Genomic DNA, 22,312 nt, shown 5'->3' on the forward strand with positions numbered 1-22,312 from the left:
GTACTGGCTAGGAGTCTTCATCAGAAAACCTGAAACTATCGCAAAAAAGGGGTACTTTGTAAGAACTCTGATGCCTCTGTGTAATGCACCCCTGACCTATAAAGGGGAGTCCTACAGTTCTCCATCCCATAATGCAGGTTCAGAAATTTGTAGTCAAGACTGGAACAGAATCAACAGAGCCTCTAGCTGACTCGTCCCGCTCGGCTTCAGACTAAGGGATCCCAATCAATTCTGGGTTTCTGGGTACAATACTGCAAACTGTAAGCTACACTTGCACCCCACAAGTGATGCTCGAAGTCTTCACTACTGCCACTGGCTACCATTACAAACTGAGGTTGGCCTCCAAACCCAAGTGACAGGTGTCTCTAACTGATTATCTTAACTGACTGCCACACCATAGACATGTATGTCATAGTCTGCAAGCCACCTAATGGTGTGTGGTGGAGGGTACTTCTGGTACCACTAATTGGTGTCCCCTTCCCTTTTCCACTCACAAATGGTGCATGGGAAGAACACTGTCAGTAACCCTCTGTATTAGCTCTAATTTATCACATTTTCTTATTGTCATCATTTCGCAATATGTATGTGGCAGAAAGTAATATGTTGTCTGACTCTTCTTGGAAAGTGCTCTCTTGAAATTTCAATAGTAAACCTCTCCATGATGCACAATGCCTCTCTTGTAACATCTGCTGAACATTTCTGCAATGCTCTTGTGCTGACTAAATGATCCCATGATGAAATACAGCAGTCTTCATTGGAACTTCCCTACCTCTTCTATCAGTCCATCAATGTAGTAAAAGGCAGATTGCTACTTTTCTGTAAAGAAGACACATCAAGTTGCAGACAGGCACAATTAAAAGACATTTACATAAAGCTTTTGGCCGCAGCCTCCATCAGTAAAAGAGAGACACACACCAGTCATACATATATATGCACACATGAGTGCCAACTCCAGTATCTCTGGTCAGAATGCCACTCCTTTCTGTTAAGGATTCCAGACAGATGAACCGTGTTCAAGAATCAGTTGAACAAGGGCCTTCATGAATGAGTTACATTTTCTTAAGATTCTTCCTATAAATCTCAGCCTGGCATATACTTTTCCACTGTTTGCTTTACGTGATCATTCTACTTAGAGTCACTCTGAATAGTTACTCCTACATAATTTATAGCAGATACTGTTTTCAGCAATCTGTCATCAATAGTGCAGTTGTGTAGTAGTGGATTTCTTTTCCTATGTATGCACAATACATTATTTTTTTTACATTCAAGGTCAACTGCCAGAGCCTGCATCATTCAGCAATCCTCTGCAGGTCATTCTGCATATTGATACTGTCTTCCAATGTTGATACGTCCTAATAGACAACCATATCATCTGGGAACAGTCTTAAAGAGCTTCTGATGCATCCTACTTGTACATTTAAATATTTTGTAAACAGTACCAGTGTTATCACACTTTCATGGAGTTCTCTGGAAATTGCATTTGTATCTGTCCATTTTGTTCATTGAAAGTGACATGTTGAGGTCTGTCTGCATGGAAGCCTTTACTCCAGCTGCAAATCTGTTCTGATACATGGTAAGCTCATTTTTTTTTCACTAAATGGCAATGTCAAATGCCTTGCTGAGGTCAAGGAACATGGGAGCAACCTGACCCTGTATTCTACAATGGTATGGATCTCTTGAAGAAACAGAGTGAGCCGAATTTGATTCTGTGGAATCCATGTTGTTTTTTATAGAAGAGATTTTCATTTTCAAAAGATATGTTCCATAATTCTACAACAGATTGATGTCAATAATATAGGCCTATAATTACTTGCATCTGGCCTATGGTCCTTCTGAAAAATGGAAATGACCTGCACTTTTTGCCACTCACTAGGTACCTTTCTTTGTTCCAGTGATCTAAGATGAACTTCTGCTAGAAGCTGAGCAATTTCTTTTGCATAATCTGTGAAGAATCCTACAGGCACCATATCTGGTCCTGATGCCTTTCCACCAATCTTTAATTCCGTAACCCAAAGTACTCACTTTAAGATCCTTAACCAATTGTATAAATTCTGGCATACCCTCCACAATCAGAATTAAAAGTTTTAATCTAGTGAGGAATTATTTGGAGTGACATTTAAGGACTAGAAATAAGATGAAAAAAGAAAGAAAATATGAGAGATGTTAAGTATGTTACTGTGTTATTATTTATTATTACTACATAATGTGTACCCTATTATCCTATCTCTAACAGTTCTGGCACCTGTTTTCTGGTTGGGTGGTAATGTAATTATTACTCAATAAACTTTTATAAAACAATATATAACATGTGCCAGAATGGTTACAGACAGGGAAAAAAAGGAGAGAAAAAAATGAGAAACAGTAAATGAAGTTGAATATAAATTGGTTAATAATAATAATATTCTAACAAGTTCTATATACGAAAAGTGAAGTCCAAGAGGATGGTAGGATGAGAGTACATGTTGGAGAGGAAAATTACCCCTGTTTCACACTAACTCAGTTCTATCATTCTGTAACTAAAATACAAATTTTGACCTACTATTCTCTCTGACACATCTAAAGAATTCAGGGAACCTGTGCTGGATGGGAGGATCCAAATAGTCTGTGTGGTTTAGCACATATGTGATCCCTTAAATCATGCTGTAAAGTATGAACACTACAGATTCCTAAGATAGAGAGTTCTTCTGTGTAATTCACACAATCAGTCAGTTTGATTGCAGGCAGAGAGGAGAATAAATATGAGAAAATCTTCATGGATTGTTGGCTAGGGAAAAGAATGACAGAAGAAAAGTTCTGATGTTATGATTGTTTTCAAGTAGTTACAGAAAACATGTTCCTCAAGTCACACACAATTCCATGGACATTCTGCAATTTCATACTAAGAAAAAATATAAAAAATAATAGAACATAGTCACTCAGTCACTTTGTCTCCAAAGACAGTACGTCATTCTCTCCTAGATTAAAATTTATGAACAGTACATTCCACTGTAAAGTTTTCTATAGTTCACATGTGGGCTGAATCTGATAATTGTGGTTGGTCATGACCCTTGCTGTATAAAACATTCTCAGGCTTCTTGCTGTATCAATTCAAGGTAATAGCTCTCAAGCTTTCAATGATTTCCACTATTGTCTTCTTCAGGAGCAACTGACTGTAAAAACTGCTGCTGTGGTGACCTTATACAGGGTGAGTCATGAGGTTTTCCCCCAGTTTTTGCAGAGTATTCCTTAGGTTATTTGGAACAAAAAATGAAAATAAAGTAATGGGATCAGATCCATAATTGAGGAGCTACAGTAATTAAAAAAACTCAGGAAAATGGCAGAAAAAACTTTTATTGTATGATTTCACTATCAAAAATGCACATAATAATTAATTTAAACAATTTTGTAACAGTCTCTTGCATTCTCAGTGGATTTAAGGGAAGTGTTCAAAATTTCCTCCCTGCATTTGAAGGGAGAGGTTTCATATGGGAGAGAACCGTACGAGTAGCATTTCGTAATTTCACATGCTCATTCCTTATTGACATTGTGGCATGGAAAATGCATTGTATCAATTCTTCTCGTGTTTCCACCTTAACTTCGTACACTATGTCTTTCATACACCCCAAGATGCAGTTATCTAGGGGTGTTAAATCTGGGGATCTGGTAGGCCAGTTGATAGGCCCCCACGACCTATCCATCGATGTGGGAATTGCAGAGTAAGATAAGCTGTTCCCACATGTGGAAGTGTGCAGGTGCCCTATCAAGTTGGATGTACATGTAGCATCATGATTCCAGAGGAACATCTTCAAGAAGATACAGTAGGTCTTCTCGTAAAAAGTTACTGTACATCTGACCATTTAAATTTCCCAGAAGATTAAATGGCCCCAGTAACTGGTCACACACAACATCACACCAGACATTGACACTGAATTTGCTTTGAAATTGAGATACTACCATGGCATAGGAATTTTTGTCTGCCCAGACATACATGTTATGCATGTTGTCAATGCCATCTCTTGTGAAGGTTGCCTCCTCACTGAACATTATGAAGCAATAGAGCTGCTGATTTACGTTTAACCAGTTACAAAAATGCAAACAGTTGGCACAATCATGTGGCTCTAAATGGTGAACCTTCTGCACATGAAAAGGATACAGTCCATTCTCAAGAAGAATCCTACATACCTTACATCGTGTAACGTTCAATCGGGTAGCTAGGCGTCCTGCACTTGAATGGGGACTGGGCTCTACTGAATTAAGAATGTTTTCCTTTTCTTGAATGTCACAATGTCTTTCAGAGTGAATACAAATCCTGGAAAGAGTACCAGATTCTAGCAACGTTCGATATGTTCCACTAAATGTTTTGGCACTGGGAATCCTACGATCAAGATACCAAATGTGATATTCGGCAACAGCAACTTTTGCATTACCATAACAGAAGCCCAAAATATACACCATCTCTCCATACTCTTCCGATGAAAACTTGTATGGCATCGCAAAGTGTATTGTACACAGGAGACAGTAACATTAAACAGTAACTGCAGGTTCAACAACGTGGTTGTTGTGCAAACGTACCACTCGTTGCACTTGTCTACCTAAGACTGATTGTGTGTCCTGTGAACACAAGAGCAGTGCTCCATACACTGTGTCATGTTTTGGAACTCTGTTGTAGCTCTTTAATTATGGAGCTGATCACATTAATGTATCTACATTTTTTGTTCCAAATAACCTAAGGAATAACCTCTAGCAACTGGGGAAAACCTTGTGACTCACCCTATATAGCCCAAACACGGCTTCTCATTGGTTGGTAGTTACGGTATGTCATGCTGTCGCTGATGGTGTCAGTATCATCTACACTGGTGGTGCCACCTCTCCTGCCACAGCGAAAACTTTGTGATGAGTATCTATGGCTCTTCTCTGCATTGAGAGCTTACTCCTATGCACTGCTAAGATTTTATCTGACATCACAGTTGAAGATTTTCTCATACATTCTGAGTCACAGTATGTGGGCACCTGAGACAAAACTTTTGTTTTATCAAACAGTATTTTATGTTTGCTTGTGTACTGTGCTCAGCAACTGCAAGATTTCTCATGTTCTTGATTTTTAATATGCCGCTCATATTCTACACAGTGGTCAGAAATGGTGTGGATGAACTGACCAATGTAATTGCTTCTACACTCACATGGGATGTAAATCTCAGGAATCTGAGGCCGAGACTGTCCTTAACAGGACACAGAAACTCCTTTACCTTCTTAGGCAGTCAGAAAATAGTAACTTGATATCATGTGACACACAGCCATTCTTTCCAAACATATATTTCAGATCATTAATTTTGGAATCCAAGTGGTCTTCATCAGAAACAGTTTTTTTCTGTGTACCAGTGTATTTAAAGTTGCTCCCTTCTGGACTGGATGGTGAAAACTCTGGACATTAAGATACCAATCTGCGTGTGTCATCTTCCAGAACATCTCTGTCTTGACAGTGAACTAGATGTTTTGGTGATGCTGCTCATATGTTTCTGGAAGTGCTCAAGCCCTTCGACACCATGTGGCCAGATCATAAATGTGTCTTCAACATAATAATAGAATGAAGATGGATGAAAGGGAGCTGAATTTAATGCATGTTCCTCAAAATGGTTCATAAAAAAGCTGGACATTGCTGGAGACAACAGAGAACCCATAGCCATTCCATCCATCATTTCATAAAATTTACCACTGTACAAGAAGTAGGCAGTCATTATCACATCAGAACAACTTTATTATTTCAGGAGGAAAAAGCTCTGTCAACAGTTTCAATTTGCCCTCCATAGGAATTTTTGTAAATAGTGAGGTCACATTCAGGCTGAATAAAATATCATTTGGGCCAACTATAATCTGTTTAATTTTCTCAATGAACATCTTGGAGTTTTTGATGTGATGTTCACTGCAACCAACTATTAAAGCCATCAGCTTACTTAAATATTGGCCACCCTGTAGGTAGGACAACCAATGGTGCTAACAATTGGCCTCAACTAAAATCTTCCTTATAGACTTAAGGTAAACTGTACAGCCTGGGAGGTCTAGGAGATAGTGCTCTAGGGCTTTTGATGCATCCTCTGATAGACCAGAATTATTCAGGAGCTCCACCATTTTTTTTCTGCTATATGACAGAGATGGATCCCATTTTAGTACCTAGCTTGTGCAGAACATCAGTGCATATTAAAAATTGAGAACTGGAGAAATCTACAGTTGCTTGGCACAGCCTCACAAACAAACATAAAAAATTGTTTGACAAAACAAAAGGTTTGTCCCAGGCTCCCACTTACTGGGCCTCTATAATTAAAGAGCTTGTAAAAATAAGAATGTGTGGGAAAACCTGCAACCATGATGGTGGATATAATCTTATCAGTGCATAGACTTGAGCTCTTGATGCAGAGGAGAGCCATTGATATTCATTGCAATGTTTACGTTCTGGAGGGAGTGGTGATGCCAGCAATGCAAATGTTGGCATCATTTGTGACAGCAAGACATAATGCCCCACCAATCAGAAGAAGCCTTCTTGGGCTATATGAGGCCACCACAGTAACAATTTTGACAGTCAGTTACTCCTGACGGAGATGATAGTGGAAATCATCAAAAGCTTGAGGTTTTACCCTGAACTGACATGGCAAGAAGTCTCAGAAAGTGTAATACAACAATGCCATAGTGAAAGGCTTCTTTCTCTGTGACTCTTTCTTTCTGCAGCAAAGTGTGTGTGGTTATGAAACAATCTGACAGATTAAAACTGTGAGCTAGAATGTGACTTTGGCCCAGGTCCTTAATTAGTGCCTAGTGTGGCACGGTTTTTCATATCAGTGGATACTCTGCAAAGTGAAAGATACATTCTAGAAATAAATTCTAGACCAGGAGTTTTTCAAACTGGACATCATGGGTCCCAGGAGTGTCACAGCATTACAGTAAGGGCGTCACAGTTGTTTTGTGAAAATAATAGTTTTGTTTACATGTTTTTCTGGATAAAGGAACAACATCTGTGCTAACAATAAATATCTAGAGGACTGGCAAGTAAGTGTTGTTACTATGACAGCATTATAGATGGTAGCCAAATTTTTCTATGTGATGCATTTATTTTTATTCAGTAATTATTTGTCAGGTGGTTAGTTTTGTTGAATGCAGATCTTTTTAATTATTATCTTGTCTTCTGTGATTTATGTTTTTCTGTCAGAATGGTAAAATTTTTAAGTATAATTGCAAAATGCGGTATTTCATGCAGTTCTAAAGATATAAATAGACAAAAATGCCAGAAGCATGACAACAGTTTCTTGAATTTCAGGTTCTGTGTACTACTGTTGGAAATGAAGAACAACTACAGTGTGCCATTTGTTTCAAAGTCCTAGCTACTGAAAGCATGCTTCATAATAAAATGAAATAACTTTTGGATACAAATCATGGTAGTTTAGTAAACAAACCATAAGAATTCTTTTCCCACAAGTTAAAAGAAATGATACGACAACAAAAACTTTCACTAAACAAGTTATGATTCCTACAAAGGCTTCTCCTGCATCTTACAAAGTTGCCTTCCTGTAGCTAAAAACAAGACACCTCACAGCTTACTTTACCAGCTGCTCTGGACATGATATTTATTATGATACGTGAGTCATCTGCCAAGTAACTGGTCAGTAGGACCTTTAGCAGACAACACTGTTAGCTGCTGTATAGTTGATATGCCTGATGATATCAGTTATCAATTGGTTGAAAAACTCAAAGGTAGTGGTGATTTTGCTACCCAATTGGATGAAGCTCCAGACAACCACAATGCTGCACATCTGATCTATTATGTGTGGTTTATACATGACAACAAATTTCTTTAAGATCTGTTCTGCAGGAAAGTAACTCTTGGAACAAAAGTAACAGATCTTTTTGAAATACTACACTCTTTTATGGAAGAAAACAACGTTAATTGGTAAAATGGTACAAGTGTGTGTGCAGATGGAGATCAGTATCGCTAGCTTTTACTCCAGACTGCAAGCTTTGATCCTTAAAGAGGCTCCTCATGCTACTTCGACACACTATTTTATTTATTGAGAAGCACTGTCACCAAAATGTTGAGCCCTATCCTTGAATCAGTGGACAATGTGATAAATTTCATTAAAAGTCTGCCACTTCAGTCAAGATGTTTTCAACAAATATGCATTGATATGGTGACTGAACACATTTCTGTAATTTACTACAATACAATGTTGCTGGCTTCCAGATGAGAAAGTCTTGAACAGCGTGTATGAACTAAGGAATTAACTACACTCGTACCTTGTTCAAGAGAAACATTTTGAGTTCGCAGAAGTCTGTAGACACTGACAATGTTTTGAAACTGTCATATCTTTATGATATTTATTAAAAACTCTGCAACTGTCAAGAAAACTTTCAGCTGAGTAAAGAAGTGGAGTCTGTGTCTGTAGATCATTCAACTGAGCTCTGTGATTACTTTCTAAAATACTTTCCAGAACAAGCTGATCAACACAACTGGATGAAAGACCCTTTCAATACTCAACTTCCATTAAGAAGATCAAGAGCAATTTATTGATCTTTTTTCAGACTCCACATTGAAATCAAAGTTTGTTTCCTCATAACTGCTTGAATTTTGGAGCTTTGTGAAGCAGGATTACCTGAAAGCAGGTGACAAAGCCCTACAAATGCTGACACTTTATGTAATATCCTACTTATGTGAGGTAGGGTTTTCAGCAAAGACAGTCATCAACATGAAATATAGATAACAAATGAATGTGGGGAAAGAGATGCGAATCACAATTTCCAATCTTTTGCCAAGACTGAGAAATGACAGAAATGATGATGGAGAAGCAGGCTCATCCTTCTCATTGATTTCATTGCAAGAGTAAGACGCAACTACATTAAAAGTTGAATAAAATATATTATGTCAACAATTAATAATGAAATAACTACTCTTCTTCATTTTTAAAAAAAATTTAAATTTATTTACCCCACAATTTTGAGTCAGATGTCATGTGCACAGGGAGCCATGGATGTTTACTTTTAGGTCAAGGGAGCTGTGAACCCAAAAAGTTTGAAAACTATTGGCCTAGTCTATGATTAAGCCACTTCTCCATGGTGTCCTTCCTTCCAGGAGAGCTACATCATCAAGAAATCCAGAACAGCTTATGTGTTAGAAAGTAGAAGACATGTATGATAGAATTGAGACTGTATATGAGTCATGCCTGAATAGCTCAGTCATTAAGATGCTTGTCCACAAAAGGTAAGATTTCAAGTTTGAGTTCTGCTTGAGCAAACAGTTTTGCTTTGTCTACAGTTCCAAAAATTGAAAGTTTTTGAAAGAAATTAAAAATGATGTGGAGAGATGACATGTAAAATGAAGATGTGTTGGATGAAATAGGTAATGAACAAAATCTATAAAATAAATCTATCAGGCTGGCATGGTAAAATCCTGTGGTGGTTAATCTGGTAGTGGAGGAAACAGCAGAGAGAGATAAATGATAAGAATGATAAAAACTGGATATATAGTACACAGTATATTGGATGCAACTGATATGCAGAGACAAAAAGTGGAGCATAAGCATTAATAAAAAAGAGCACAGCGTCAAGCCAGATGAAAACTGTGATGATGTTGGTTAGTTATTTGCATATTAATTGGACTCTAATTGTAATCTCCCATTATGATGTTTAATATATCAGTTACTCTACAAATGGAATACTCTTTTTTACACTTCCATCTCTGAAGACTATTATTATTCATGATGCAAAAGTTGAAGAATCTTTATGTTTAAAAAGATCTATTAGGTGTGATTTCCATTTCAGGTTCTTACCAACATGCAAAAATTTAGCATTCTCTACTTCATTTCATTGTTTCTAATAATGTGGTCAGGCTGTGAGTTTATCAGAATTGTATGTTTGTGTATTTACCTAAGCTCAGTGACAGTCCATTAACATAGAACCAGATAATAATGTCCAAGAAAATTTGCTGCACATTCTCAAGTGTTGAAGTTTCTCCAGTAGGCTTGATTATAATAATTTTATAATTAGCCAAAGAGAACTATTTCAGCTTCTTAGGTATGTGATGGCAGATTATTTATAAAGGGAGAGTCACACATGCCATAACACACATTTTCCAAGGTGCTACCCAGAAGTTTCTAGAACTCATTTGTAGCTAGAGAAGTCTAGGTAGTACAATGAAATGCCGCAAGGTGCTACTGCACACAACCTTTGAGAGTTAGCCCAAGCGACTGTGAGCTAGGTGGTTGTGTTTAATTTTTACACACATTTCCTCATTCTTGTGTGCTGTGTGTCTTGCAACACTGATATGGTGGGTGTTTGGGAACAATGTCTATGCATAAGCTTTTGTTTCAGACTCAGAAAAACCACTAGGGAAACATGACATGTTGAAAGCAAGCATTTGGTGAGGATACCTTAGGTTACAGCCAAACTTACAGCTGTTTTGAACATTTCCAAGATAATAGAGAATCATCTGATGATGATCCTTATTCAGAACAGCTGTCAACCAGTATTAATTCTGAAAATGTTGCTGCTCTTCAGAATACAGTGCTGAAAGATCGTAGGCAGAAGGTCTGGGATGTATGCTATGTCATGGTGCTGTCTTGTGGGGTACAGCAGAGAATTTCGTTTAATGAAAGTGGGACAGGCAATTGGTTCCTCCATCATGACAATGCAAGATTGCAAGCTGCATTGATCACCCAGGAGTTTCTAGCAAAAACAAAATGACAGTTGTTCCTTATGTCCGATAATGAAACTCAAGTTAAAAAGCAAAAGGTTTCACACTGTAGAGGAGATTCAAACAGTAATAAGTGGTAGTAAACAGGCTCACAAAAAATGCATTCAGCCACTGTATTGCAACATACCATCCTACCCAGTAGTCAGACACTTTTCATTCAGTATTTGTGTTTTGACACAGGAACACTGAGCTGGGCAGCCATCTTGTTGGACCACATACACAATTGCTTATTCAGTCATATCTCTTCTAGAAGAACAGGTAGATTCTTCGTATGAAAGTGTGCCTATGAATTTCCATTTTACATCCCTATGATGTAAGGTCCCACAATGGAATTTTCTATGATGCTGCACAGTACATTTATGGTCAACTAGCATGAAGTTGTACCTGATGAAGCCAGAGTGGATTTCCAGGTGCTTAATAGTGCTTGTTAAGTAAATTTACATTACTGTGATTTGTAAACACTACTTTGTCAGTAAAGAGCACATGTTTGAAAAGCATAGTGTCATCTACCAGGTGTTGCAGAGCAAACTGTCAAAATTCTTCATGAAATTTGAAATTATGTCCTCAGAGTGCCTGATAAATGACATGAATTGGATAGACTTTTGTAGTTGGAGGATGCGAACAACACTTGTCTTGCTGATTCCACATTCCTTGCCAATTTGTCTCATGCCAAATTCTGAACTGGTAAGTGTCCTAGTCAGAATAGTGTCTTCATGTGTTCTGTCAGTTGCAGGCATCATCCTCATCCTGTGTTTGACATTGCTGCCACCTGTTCACACTAGTGGCCCAATAATTCTTGCAGGAGCTTGCCACAACAGACAGTGACTGTCAGGATGGACATTCCTCAACTGCCGTACCATTTTGATACTATTTCTTTGACGTTCACCATACAAAAGTGGTATGTCTAACTTCTCCTCATTGGTGTGCAAGCCTGCAGGTGAGGAATGCTGAAGCAGAAATTACCTGCCAATAAACAACATGGTTCCTGCTAGTTCAGCAGAGCAGACAAGTACAAGGTTCATTCAATAAGTAATGCCCCACATTTTCTTAAAAAGCCATTAATATAATAGATAAACATCCTTGTTGGTACTTCACATTTGATGTTTGTTCTGTGCACCGGTAAAGTTTCAAACAATTCTGGCAGATGGCAGAGCCGTAGTACGTAGTACAGCGTGAAAATGGCATCTACATATGACTCATGTTACAAGCAGCGTGCTTTAATTGAATTCTTGTGTGCAGAAAAAGAAACTGTGGTGAAGATCCATAAATGTTTGTGTGCAGTGTATGGCAATGATGAAGTTGATAGGAGTATAGTTGGGTGATGGGTAAAGAAAGTTACAGCCTCAGGAAATGCAGAAACAGAGCTCCATAACTAGCCATGCTCGGGATGTCCAGTCACAGCCACTGCTCCAGACATGTTGAATCATGTGGATGCCATTGTTCATGCCAACCAGCACATCACAACTTAACAATGGGCTCTACAGTTGTCGGTCAGCATTGAAAGTGCATCTACAACAATTAAGACTCTGGGATATTCAAAGAGGAACCCTGGATGGGTTCCACGAATGCTCACAGCAGACAACAAGATTCAAAGAATGGCCATTTCATCTGAATTGTTGGAGCATTTTGAGACCAATGGAGAGGCCTTTCTGTCATGGATCGTTACAGGGGATGAAAGCTGGGTGCACCACTTTGTGCTGAAAACAAAAATGGTGTGGCATCGTCCTCATTCACCACAAAAGAAGAAATTCAAGTCATCCCCCTCTGTCATAAAAGTCATAGTGACAGTCTTCTGGGATTCTGATAGCAACATTCTCATAGATGTGATGCCAAGAGGGTCAACCCCAGTTCAGAGGCATACGTGAAGACTCTGAATAAACTCAAGAACCATTTCCGACTTATTTGATCAGACAAGAATCCTGCAGAAATCTTGCTCCAACATGATAATACACATCCACACACAAGTCTGAGAACCCAGAACATATCGCCAAATTGGGTTGGACATCATTGCCTCATCCACCCTACAGTCCAGACCTGGCACCCTCAGACTTCCATCTCTTTGGGACACTTTAACGATTTTCTACAGAGAACATACTTTGAAGATACCAAGAGTGTCAGTCATGCCAGGAAAACATGGCTACGTCTACAGGACAAGAGCTTTTACCAGCAGGGAAAACATGCTCTTCACAACATTGGCATATGGCCATAGAACAAGATGGGGAATATGTAGAAAATTAGGACATGACCAAGACATGTTGATGTATGTTGTCACCAAATTCTGACTCTGAACAATAAATATGTTCTGAGAAAAAAATGCGGGGCATTACTTATTGAAAGACCCTCATAAACAGTTGAAAGGCTTGATATAATGAAGTAGCCCTGCAAGAGAGCATTTACATGCAACAGCCGATTCCAGGCAATTGCCTCTCAATTTTAGGATATTTCTCACATTCCTTTGTGAAAAGTTTCTACCTCAAAGTTAACAAGCATTACACCACTGTTATTGTCTTCTGAAGCATTTTGGATGCTACTGAAAAAAGTACACTAAACTCTCGCTAATACGGCCCTCAGTAGTCCAGCCTCTCAGTAATCCGGCACACTTCCAGCTTCTAGTTGTTCAACCTGAAATGATGTCTACAATAATGAAATTTCATCTGCAGCAATGTTGTTAGTTAATTATAATGTTCAACATTCAGGTACACCTTGAAATTGTGGCTTTCATTGCTGATCATTATCATGGCTTCCAAAGGGAAACACATTTTGCTAGACCTCAAACTCGAAATTAGATATAAACTGAACTGAGGTTCTTCACAGAAAACGACTGTTGCTGGCAACAAGGGTGGACGAGAAATTATCTATGACCAAACTTCAGCAGAAAAGAGGTAATCATAAGCTCACAGGAAAGTTCCGATGAAACTGATAAAGAAGAGGACATTGGAGAAGAGAACAAGGATATTTTAAACTGTTTGTGCTGAAGTTGGAGACATCTTCCTGGAGTACATTAAGCAACAATCAAAAACATGGCAGGACCTATGAAATGCTTGTAAAGCCGTTGTGTGATAAAGCATACTACCATTGCATATCATCATGGTGACAACTAAAACTTTGGGACATGTTTAATAGCGAATATTGAGTGATACTAATATGCATGTACACACCCAAGGACTAAGTTTTAAGTAATAATGAACGTATCTTTTGATTTGATAAAGTACAATCCCTATGTGTTTATACTAAATTTTAGACACTCTCAACAATCTGGCACTTCTGCTAATCCGGCACCCATATGTGTGAGGAATGGCTGGTTTAACAAGAGTGTAGAATATATCAATAAGTATATCATTCTATTTAAAAAAATGATATCTGCTTCCATATCTTGCTCAATACAAGAGTGAGAATCTTTATTACATAGCAAAACCATGTGCCCCTTAGCATACTATCATTTGCCAAAAATCTCATTTCGATATCTGGAACCGTTCATGAAATAAAAGAATGGTTACCCCTTGCATGACTCACCCTTCTATATAATAAAACAAAACAGATGCAATATCAATTCCTCTGGTACACGTGTAATAATTATTCCACCATGTACACTCCATAGATTTCTTAATGTGAAACACTGTATTTTGAGAGGATACAGATAAAAACAAGATATCTAATACCCTAATATTCGAGTTTCTCTGGGAGAATTCTGTCAACTGTCAGATAAACACTTTTCACAAGTCACAAAAAGTACCGGTTGCCAACATTATGTCACTAAAGTTAAATTCTGACCTTATTCAAGAATAGAAAAATGGACAGCATTAGTTGCAGTGGTTCTCCTGCAAGGAGAAACAGCACATTAGTGTAATTGTTACTCAACAAATGAAGTCTTTTCTAAAATAATTTTAATGATATTTCTCACAGCCTGAAATACCAGACTTTTAAGTACTTTCCCTAGACCTACAGTGCTTTGAGGCTGTCACCCATAGCTTGATGTAGGTTGGAGATAGTCATATCAATATTCAAAGTGCACTACTCGAGAGTCGAGTGGAAACTAAGATGGCTGCCCTTAAAATAAAGTTCCTCTATGCTCAGGGTGGGAATTAGTCTGCTGCACTTTGTTAACTTATCCGCCACCAACTCTACTAGAAGTTAATGACTCTTCACTGGTTTGTTTAGTAAACACAAAAATATAATTGATACACACAGAAAGAAGTGGATTGCGCATCAGGAAGCCATTTACTGTTAAAGATTCAAAAGGCTTACATTCGTAGAAGACTCAACCAACATATTGCTTCCACCCTCAAGAAGACCAAGAAGGTAAAATTAAAGTTTTCAGGATCATACAGAGGCCTATGAAAGACATTCTTCCCCATACCATTCACAACTGAAAGAAGAAAGGGGGTGGTAGGTGGAGGGGACGGGGGGGGGGGGGGGGGGGGGGGGGGGGGGGAGGGGACTGGCAGTAGTACACGAAGTGCCCTCTACCACACACCACAATGTTGTTTGTGGATTATAAATGTAGACATAAATATAGAATTGTCCCCTCAACAGCTCTATTTTTTGTCACAGTCTTAAAAACTGTGGAAGTTCCAGGACAAATGGTGTCACACACTTGTTATGAAGTCATGAAGAATCAAACATCATTTTTTTCCCATAATACACATACACTGTTTTAAAAAACTGTAAAATTTTACTTTATATTATAACTACACTTGTTCTTTAACTGCAGTAGTTCATTGTTTAATGTTAGTGATCATAATGTACAATGAAAAATTATATTTATGAGTTTAAGCAACATTTTAAAAACAGAAAAATTAGAGCAGCTTTTTAAACCTCTTCCTGCAATTTTCTTCATAGTTTTCATCGTGGAGGAGCTCGCAGGTATGAAAAGTTATGCATAAGGTTGTTTCATTTAGAGTAACAGGCACAAATGCAGCAAAGAAGAGAAAACATTTTCATTCTTAGAGTCTGAGATCATGGATATTCCACTCCAGAAATATGACATACTTATTTTAGGAGCAAATATAGTTTCATTATTGAGCTCAAAATATTGAAGGCTTTTTCCTTGCCATTTGTTAATGCTCTTAATTAAGAATTTGCTTAATGTATTTTAGTAATGATTAATGTCCTCTCACTTCGCTTAAAGGTAAATTTTCACAATTTAAAACTTTTATCTTCCTAACACAGGGGTCTTTAAGTCGCGCTTTGGGACTGAAGATGCGTCAGGACAACAGCAGCAAAAGAGACAGTCGTGACTTTACAGGCAATAGTAATGGGATAGCATCACCATCATCCTCATCAGAGAACAGCTCCTCAGTTATCAGTTTCAACTGCAGAGTGCCATCACCACAGCAGACAGATGCCAATAACAGTGCTTCACCACAGAGACCAGCAATAGCATCATCTGGCACATTGAAAAAGCGCCACCATCACCGTAGAGTAAAGTCCATAGGAGATATTGACACAGTAACAGTAACACCTGTATGAAGTTAAAGATCAGAGTATGTCATCTGTTTTAATTTCAAATGTTCCCAAGACAATCAAGTGGAATATGATACAAAATTGTTGTATATCGGAAACAATATTCTTAAATCTTTTTCCAGATGCCTCAGAGTCTTCGTATTGAACAAAATTATTCTTTGACAAACAAAACAAAAATGAGGCATATCAGATATATGAGTGGACCAAGGTATAAGTATTAAATGTCAGTACTGTTACAAGAATGGAATTTTCACTAAATCTGTTAAGTCCCTGAATGTTTAAATAACTATGTGCAAAATGTAAACACCATGAGATTAAATATATCTAACTAAGCAGGTAATTTTCTATTAAAAATGTAGAAGGCTGCCTAAAAAAACATTGACAACTATGCTGTAGTAAGAATTTCCTATGGAACCCTTAGCACACATTCTCATGAAAGTACATCAGGCAAAATACATTAAAAGTTGTATCTTTTGGGTGTATTTATAACAATGAACACAACTATGAAATAGAGACAATTTCTTTTAATTAATTATTTGTTTCTGCTTCTGTTATAAAATTGCTGGATGAAATATCTTTACTGGAATGTTACTAGAAAACACCATTTTTCCTTTATAATGTGTCAGCCTTAGGTTAATTAATACTCATCACAATTTCTTTTGGGGCAGGTCTCAATTAATGACAACCCACAAGAATGAATGACCATACTGAGAAGCCCTTAAACAGAATATTTTTCAGATGAGATAAATCACATTTTTCAGAAATGAATAATTTTTTTACTGATGGTACACTTATGTCATCAGACATTAATCTAAGTTAAAGTAGAAAAAGTGAATTGGTCCTCAATTCATGTAAAACATAAATGTGAATAATTAACATCTGTATCAACTTCCTTTAGTTCATATGCAGTGGGCAGATGAATTAAACATGTCCAAATGTTGAATGAGATTTTCACTCTGCAGCGGAGTGTGCGCTGATATGAAACTTCCTGGCAGATTAAAACTGTGTGCCCGACCGAGACTCGAACTCGGGACCTTTGCCTTTCGCGGGCAAGTGCTCTACCAACTGAGCTACCGAAGCACGACTCACGCCCGGTACTCACAGCTTTACTTCTGCCAGTACCTCGTCTCCTACCTTCCAAACTTTACAGAAGCTCTCCTGCGAACCTTGCAGAACTAGCACTCCTGAAACTTGTCCACATAATCAAAAATTTGTTTGTTTATTTCTTATAGGACAAGGACCTTAAAACATTTAGAAAATGGTTTCATTTATAGTTTCACTCAAATAAAACAGCAGAGCTTCTGTAAAGTTTGGAAGGTAGGAGACGAGGTACTGGCAGAAGTAAAGCTGTGAGTACTGGGCGTGAGTCGTGCTTCGGTAGCTCAGTTTGTAGAGCACTTGCCCGTGAAAGGCAAAGGTCCCGAGTTCGAGTCTCGGTCGGGCACACAGTTTTAATCTGCCAGGAAGTTTCATGTCCAAATGTTGTTTTTTTCCCTCCCTTTTTCTTAATTATACATGAGCATGGCAACTGTGTGCCAAAGGGAACACAAAGGAAACTTTTCCCACATTGTACTGATAATTAAAAGCATACAGTTATAAATCTTGCTGGATACTGACTATTTCAAGTATCTATGGGGGTTCAATGTGTAAATACCAACTGTGATACCAGCTATTTTATTGTAGAGTATATGTGATGTCATTCTCCTTTATATATGATACTGTCTTGCATATCAAATATTCAGACGTCAGAATTGAGAGTGCAGCTTTAATCAACTGTTAGAGAAAAAAACAACATAGTTTTTGCTATACCTGACCGACTCTACAAAAAAGATGGATACCACTCGTTAATATTGAAGCAATAGTGCTGCAATGAAAATAAAAATGTATTCCAATTTTGGATACATCCATACCTTTAATTTCAATGGTTCCTCACAAACAACTTGTCCACATAATCAAAAATTTGTTTGTTTATTTCTTATAGGACAAGGACCTTAAAACATTTAGAAAATGGGTTCATTTATAGTTTCACTCAAATAAAACAGCAGATCTATCACAATAAAATAATGCAGAGAAATACTACAGTCAATATATCTCACATTAGTAGTAATTTATGTACTACACATGTTCCTGATATTTATCAACTTTAATATCCGATGTGTTCTAATAAAGGAGATAGGACATACTCGATTTTGTATGGGTGAAAGAGTTTATTTTGCAACAAACAATGCTGGAATGTATTTGCATTTGCTCTGTGTCACATATCATAAATATAAGACATCATATTCTTACATATTCCAAGACAAAAATATTGAAAAATGGGTACGCAGTAAAAAAAAATAAAAAAAACAAAAAACAGCTTATCATAAATTGCTTCAAAATATATTGTTGATGCTACGAGTAATAGCAGCTGAAAATTACTTAGATCTGATAACAACTTCTGAAAGCAGAGAAGCAGATAGAGGAGCACCAACGGTGATGTATAATGAAGTTGTGCTTTCAGTAGGAAATATCAACAATATTTCTTTACAGAGCACAGAAAAAGCTGAGTAAAATTATATTGAATGAAGAGGGAGACAAGTGAATGTTGCTGACTGTGGTTCTGAGTAGCTGAGAACCAGTTGTGTGAATAAACTGAAGTGTTATTAACCTGTATCTGATTATGTAATTTATAATGTGTATATTAAAGTATTAAAATGAATAACTGTATGACAAAATCCTTTTACCTTATTGTTAGATTTCAGTCCCTATTATACCAACATAGAGATGTTTGAAAATGAGTGATAATTGCAAAATACGAAAGCCAATATAACAGAGTGGTTACCTCATGGGCACCATATTGTAAGTTTATCATAGTGTACGACCCTCGTTATTCTCAAGTTTCTCTGGATTGCCCCTTTTTCGGTGGGGAGAGGGGGGATGGAGGAGGTAGGACCGCATGTGTCTACAATTAAGGTATTAGCTTTGCTGACAGATTAGATTAGATTAATACTAGTTCCATGGATCATGAATACGATATTTCGTAATGATGTGGAACAAGTCGAATTTTCTAAAACATCACATAATTAGGTTAATTTAACATACTTAAGTTAATATAACAACTTTATTTTTTTGTGTTTTTTGTTTTTCTTTATTTTTTATTTTTATTTTTTTTATTTTTTAAATATCTTTTTTTTTTCTTAATTTATATCTAAAAATTCCTCTATGGAGTAGAAGGAGTTGTCATTCAGAAATTCTTTTAATTTCTTCTTAAATACTTGTTGGTTATCTGTCAGACTTTTGATACTATTTGGTAAGTGACCAAAGACTTTAGTGCCAGTATAATTCACCCCTTTCTGTGCCAAAGTTAGATTTAATCTTGAATAGTGAAGATCATCCTTTCTCCTAGTATTGTAGTTATGCACACTGCTATTACTTTTGAATTGGGTTTGGTTGTTAATAACAAATTTCATAAGAGAGTATATATACTGAGAAGCTACTGTGAATATCCCTAGATCCTTAAATAAATGTCTGCAGGATGATCTTGGGTGGACTCCAGCTATTATTCTGATTACACGCTTTTGTGCAATAAATACTTTATTCCTCAGTGATGAATTCCCCCAAAATATAATGCCACATGAAAGCAATGAGTGAAAATAGGCGTAGTAAGCTAATTTACTAAGATGTTTATCACCAAAATTTGCAATGACCCTTATTGCATAAGTAGCTGAACTCAAACGTTTCAGCAGATCATCAATGTGTTTCTTCCAATTTAATCTCTCATCAATGGACACACCTAAAAATTTGGAATATTCTACCTTAGCTATATTCTTCTGATTAAGGTCTATATTTATTAATGGCGTCATACCATTCCCTGTACGGAACTGTATATACTGTGTCTTATCAAAATTCAGTGAGAGTCCGTTTACAAGGAACCATTTAGTAATTTTCTGAAAGACAGTATTGACAATTTCATCAGTTAATTCTTGTTTGTCAGGTGTGATTACTATACTTGTATCATCAGCAAAGAGAACTAACTTTGCCTCTTCATGAATATAGAATGGCAAGTCATTAATATATAATAAGAACAACAAAGGACCCAAGACTGACCCTTGTGGAACCCCATTCTTGATAGTTCCCCGGTTTGAGGAATGTGCTGATCTTTGCATGTTACGAGAACTACTTATTTCAACTTTCTTCACTCTTCCAGTTAGGTACGAATTAAACCATTTGTGCACTGTCCCACCCATGCCACAATACTTGTGCTTGTCTAGCAGAATTTCATGATTTACACAAATCATCTTCCCAAAGAAATTGCTTCTGTCAATTCTTTAAATTTCGTTTTTGGAAGGAAATGTATACAGGACAGTCTAATATGTGTGCACAACAAAAAAAGCATACCACAATTTAATGAATAAATGGCATGCCTAAAATTACAAGGAGACAGAACAGCTAGCTAATACCAACCTGCAGTATCCAGGAAGGAGGGGCAAGTCACTTAGTCTGATTTCATTTTCTGCCCCCTCATCCTCACAACAGGTGGCTCTCTCTCAACCAGAAGTCTGTGATTTGCCACTCCCTCCTCAACTTCCCCAACCAATCCCACTTTCTTCCCTGTGGAAGTAACTAGATTATCTGACTGATAAAATTACTTCCACACTCATTACTAATGCACCCTCCGAACAATGCATAGGTAAGGTAATTTCATAAATTTGCAGCAGTTCTGTTTGATTTCAATAATCGTATCCTCAAGAGTTTTTAATGTGCCCTTTCGCACCAGTATTAACTACCATGAATAACAAACAAATCCTAGTCTCAAAAATAAGTACTTTCGTTAAATCTAAAAATAATTTTAGATTCAGATTTCAACCCAATACTGTTGCTTGAATAAGGGCGGGGGAGGGTGGGGTGGATATATATTGGAAAACTGAATATAAATTTGCTGCTTAAATAATTAAAACTAAAATTTTGAAAGAATGATTGAAAAAAATTGGAAGGTACACATATCCTGAGTGAACTTTAAGTGGCACTAATATAAACAGACCTTCAATATTCAATACATTTATTCAAATTTAAATTTGCGTACTTCTTTTTCTTGTTACCGCCATTGTGCATAGAGCTTGGAAAGACGATACTGGTTCCAGATCACCCCTCTCCTGCTCACGCAAATTATTCTTGTCGGCTTTGATGCTCTTGCTACAGGATTCTCGGCACGTCGCGGAGAGATTAATACATGGGTATCATCGCCGTGAATGTACGAATAAACTTTGATATCTTGATAACTTTCTTTAATATTTTCTATTGCAGAATTGGAATACACACTTCTGAACAATACCAGAAGAACGAGGGAGAAAAGAAAAGGAAATAACAATAATATGCTACCTCTTTTTATGCGTTGATAACCCTGGCCGGTATGGGCATAGCCTTTATTTTTCTGCCATTGGAGTTATCCTATATGATTACCAATTTATACAGGCATGTCAACTCCCTCAATACATACATACATAAGTTTCCTTCATAGCAAAGTGCTTGTTGTAAGTGCATAGTCCCATTATTGTCAGTCAGTATCCGCCCACTGTTTAGCTTGCGAAGCATGCACGCGCAGCTCGGCGTCCGTTGCTGTCTCTGCTCACTTTGACATGTTTAACACAAAGTCAGAATGCCCGTATCGTGCGTCCACATAGTCCTTACTGCACAAACTTGTGAAGCCCGTATTCAGCGGCAAGATCTTTTGTGAAATCTTCGAGGTGGTGACAACTGGTTTCCATATCAGCGGCCCGAGGAATGTATTTCAACCCGTCGCTCGCACTGTGGGGATAGCGGCCGTACATCTAACATCCGACAACAATGTAAGTTTCTTGCCGCTTCTATGACGTTCTCGAGCACAGAAAATTCATGCTTTTACAATGTTGTCGAGCACAGAAAATTAATGTTACACGAAGTATTGTCATTTTTTAATTCATCACGCATAAACTCACGTATCTCACACGCACACTTAACACTTTGCAGGCAGGTTTCGTATGTTTTTGAGCTTTGTTTTTGAGCGTCTTTCATACCATTGCATTACACAAAGCTTTTATAGTGTCCTTTCCACATAATATACACATAACAAAAAAAGAAAAATTATAACTACGAAAATAAACTATCCTATTCATCTGCTGA

The 22,312-nt window shown here is 37.4% G+C and overlaps 1 protein-coding gene across 1 annotated transcript in view; it reads left to right on the top strand.

The window, feature by feature from the left end:
- LOC124789070 (kazrin) overlaps nucleotides 1–17,210 on the top strand; it is a 1,028,805-nt gene extending 1,011,595 nt beyond the window's left edge. The window contains exon 20 of the mRNA XM_047256362.1: nucleotides 15,881–17,210. Within this exon, the coding sequence (XP_047112318.1) occupies nucleotides 15,881–16,180 (300 nt within the window). The 3' untranslated portion in view covers nucleotides 16,181–17,210. The remainder of the gene's footprint in view (nucleotides 1–15,880) is intronic.
- Nucleotides 17,211–22,312: the final 5,102 nt, after the last annotated feature.

The sequence above is a fragment of the Schistocerca piceifrons genome, chromosome 3 (assembly GCF_021461385.2).
Source record: "Schistocerca piceifrons isolate TAMUIC-IGC-003096 chromosome 3, iqSchPice1.1, whole genome shotgun sequence".
Lineage (NCBI taxonomy): Eukaryota > Metazoa > Arthropoda > Insecta > Orthoptera > Acrididae > Schistocerca > Schistocerca piceifrons.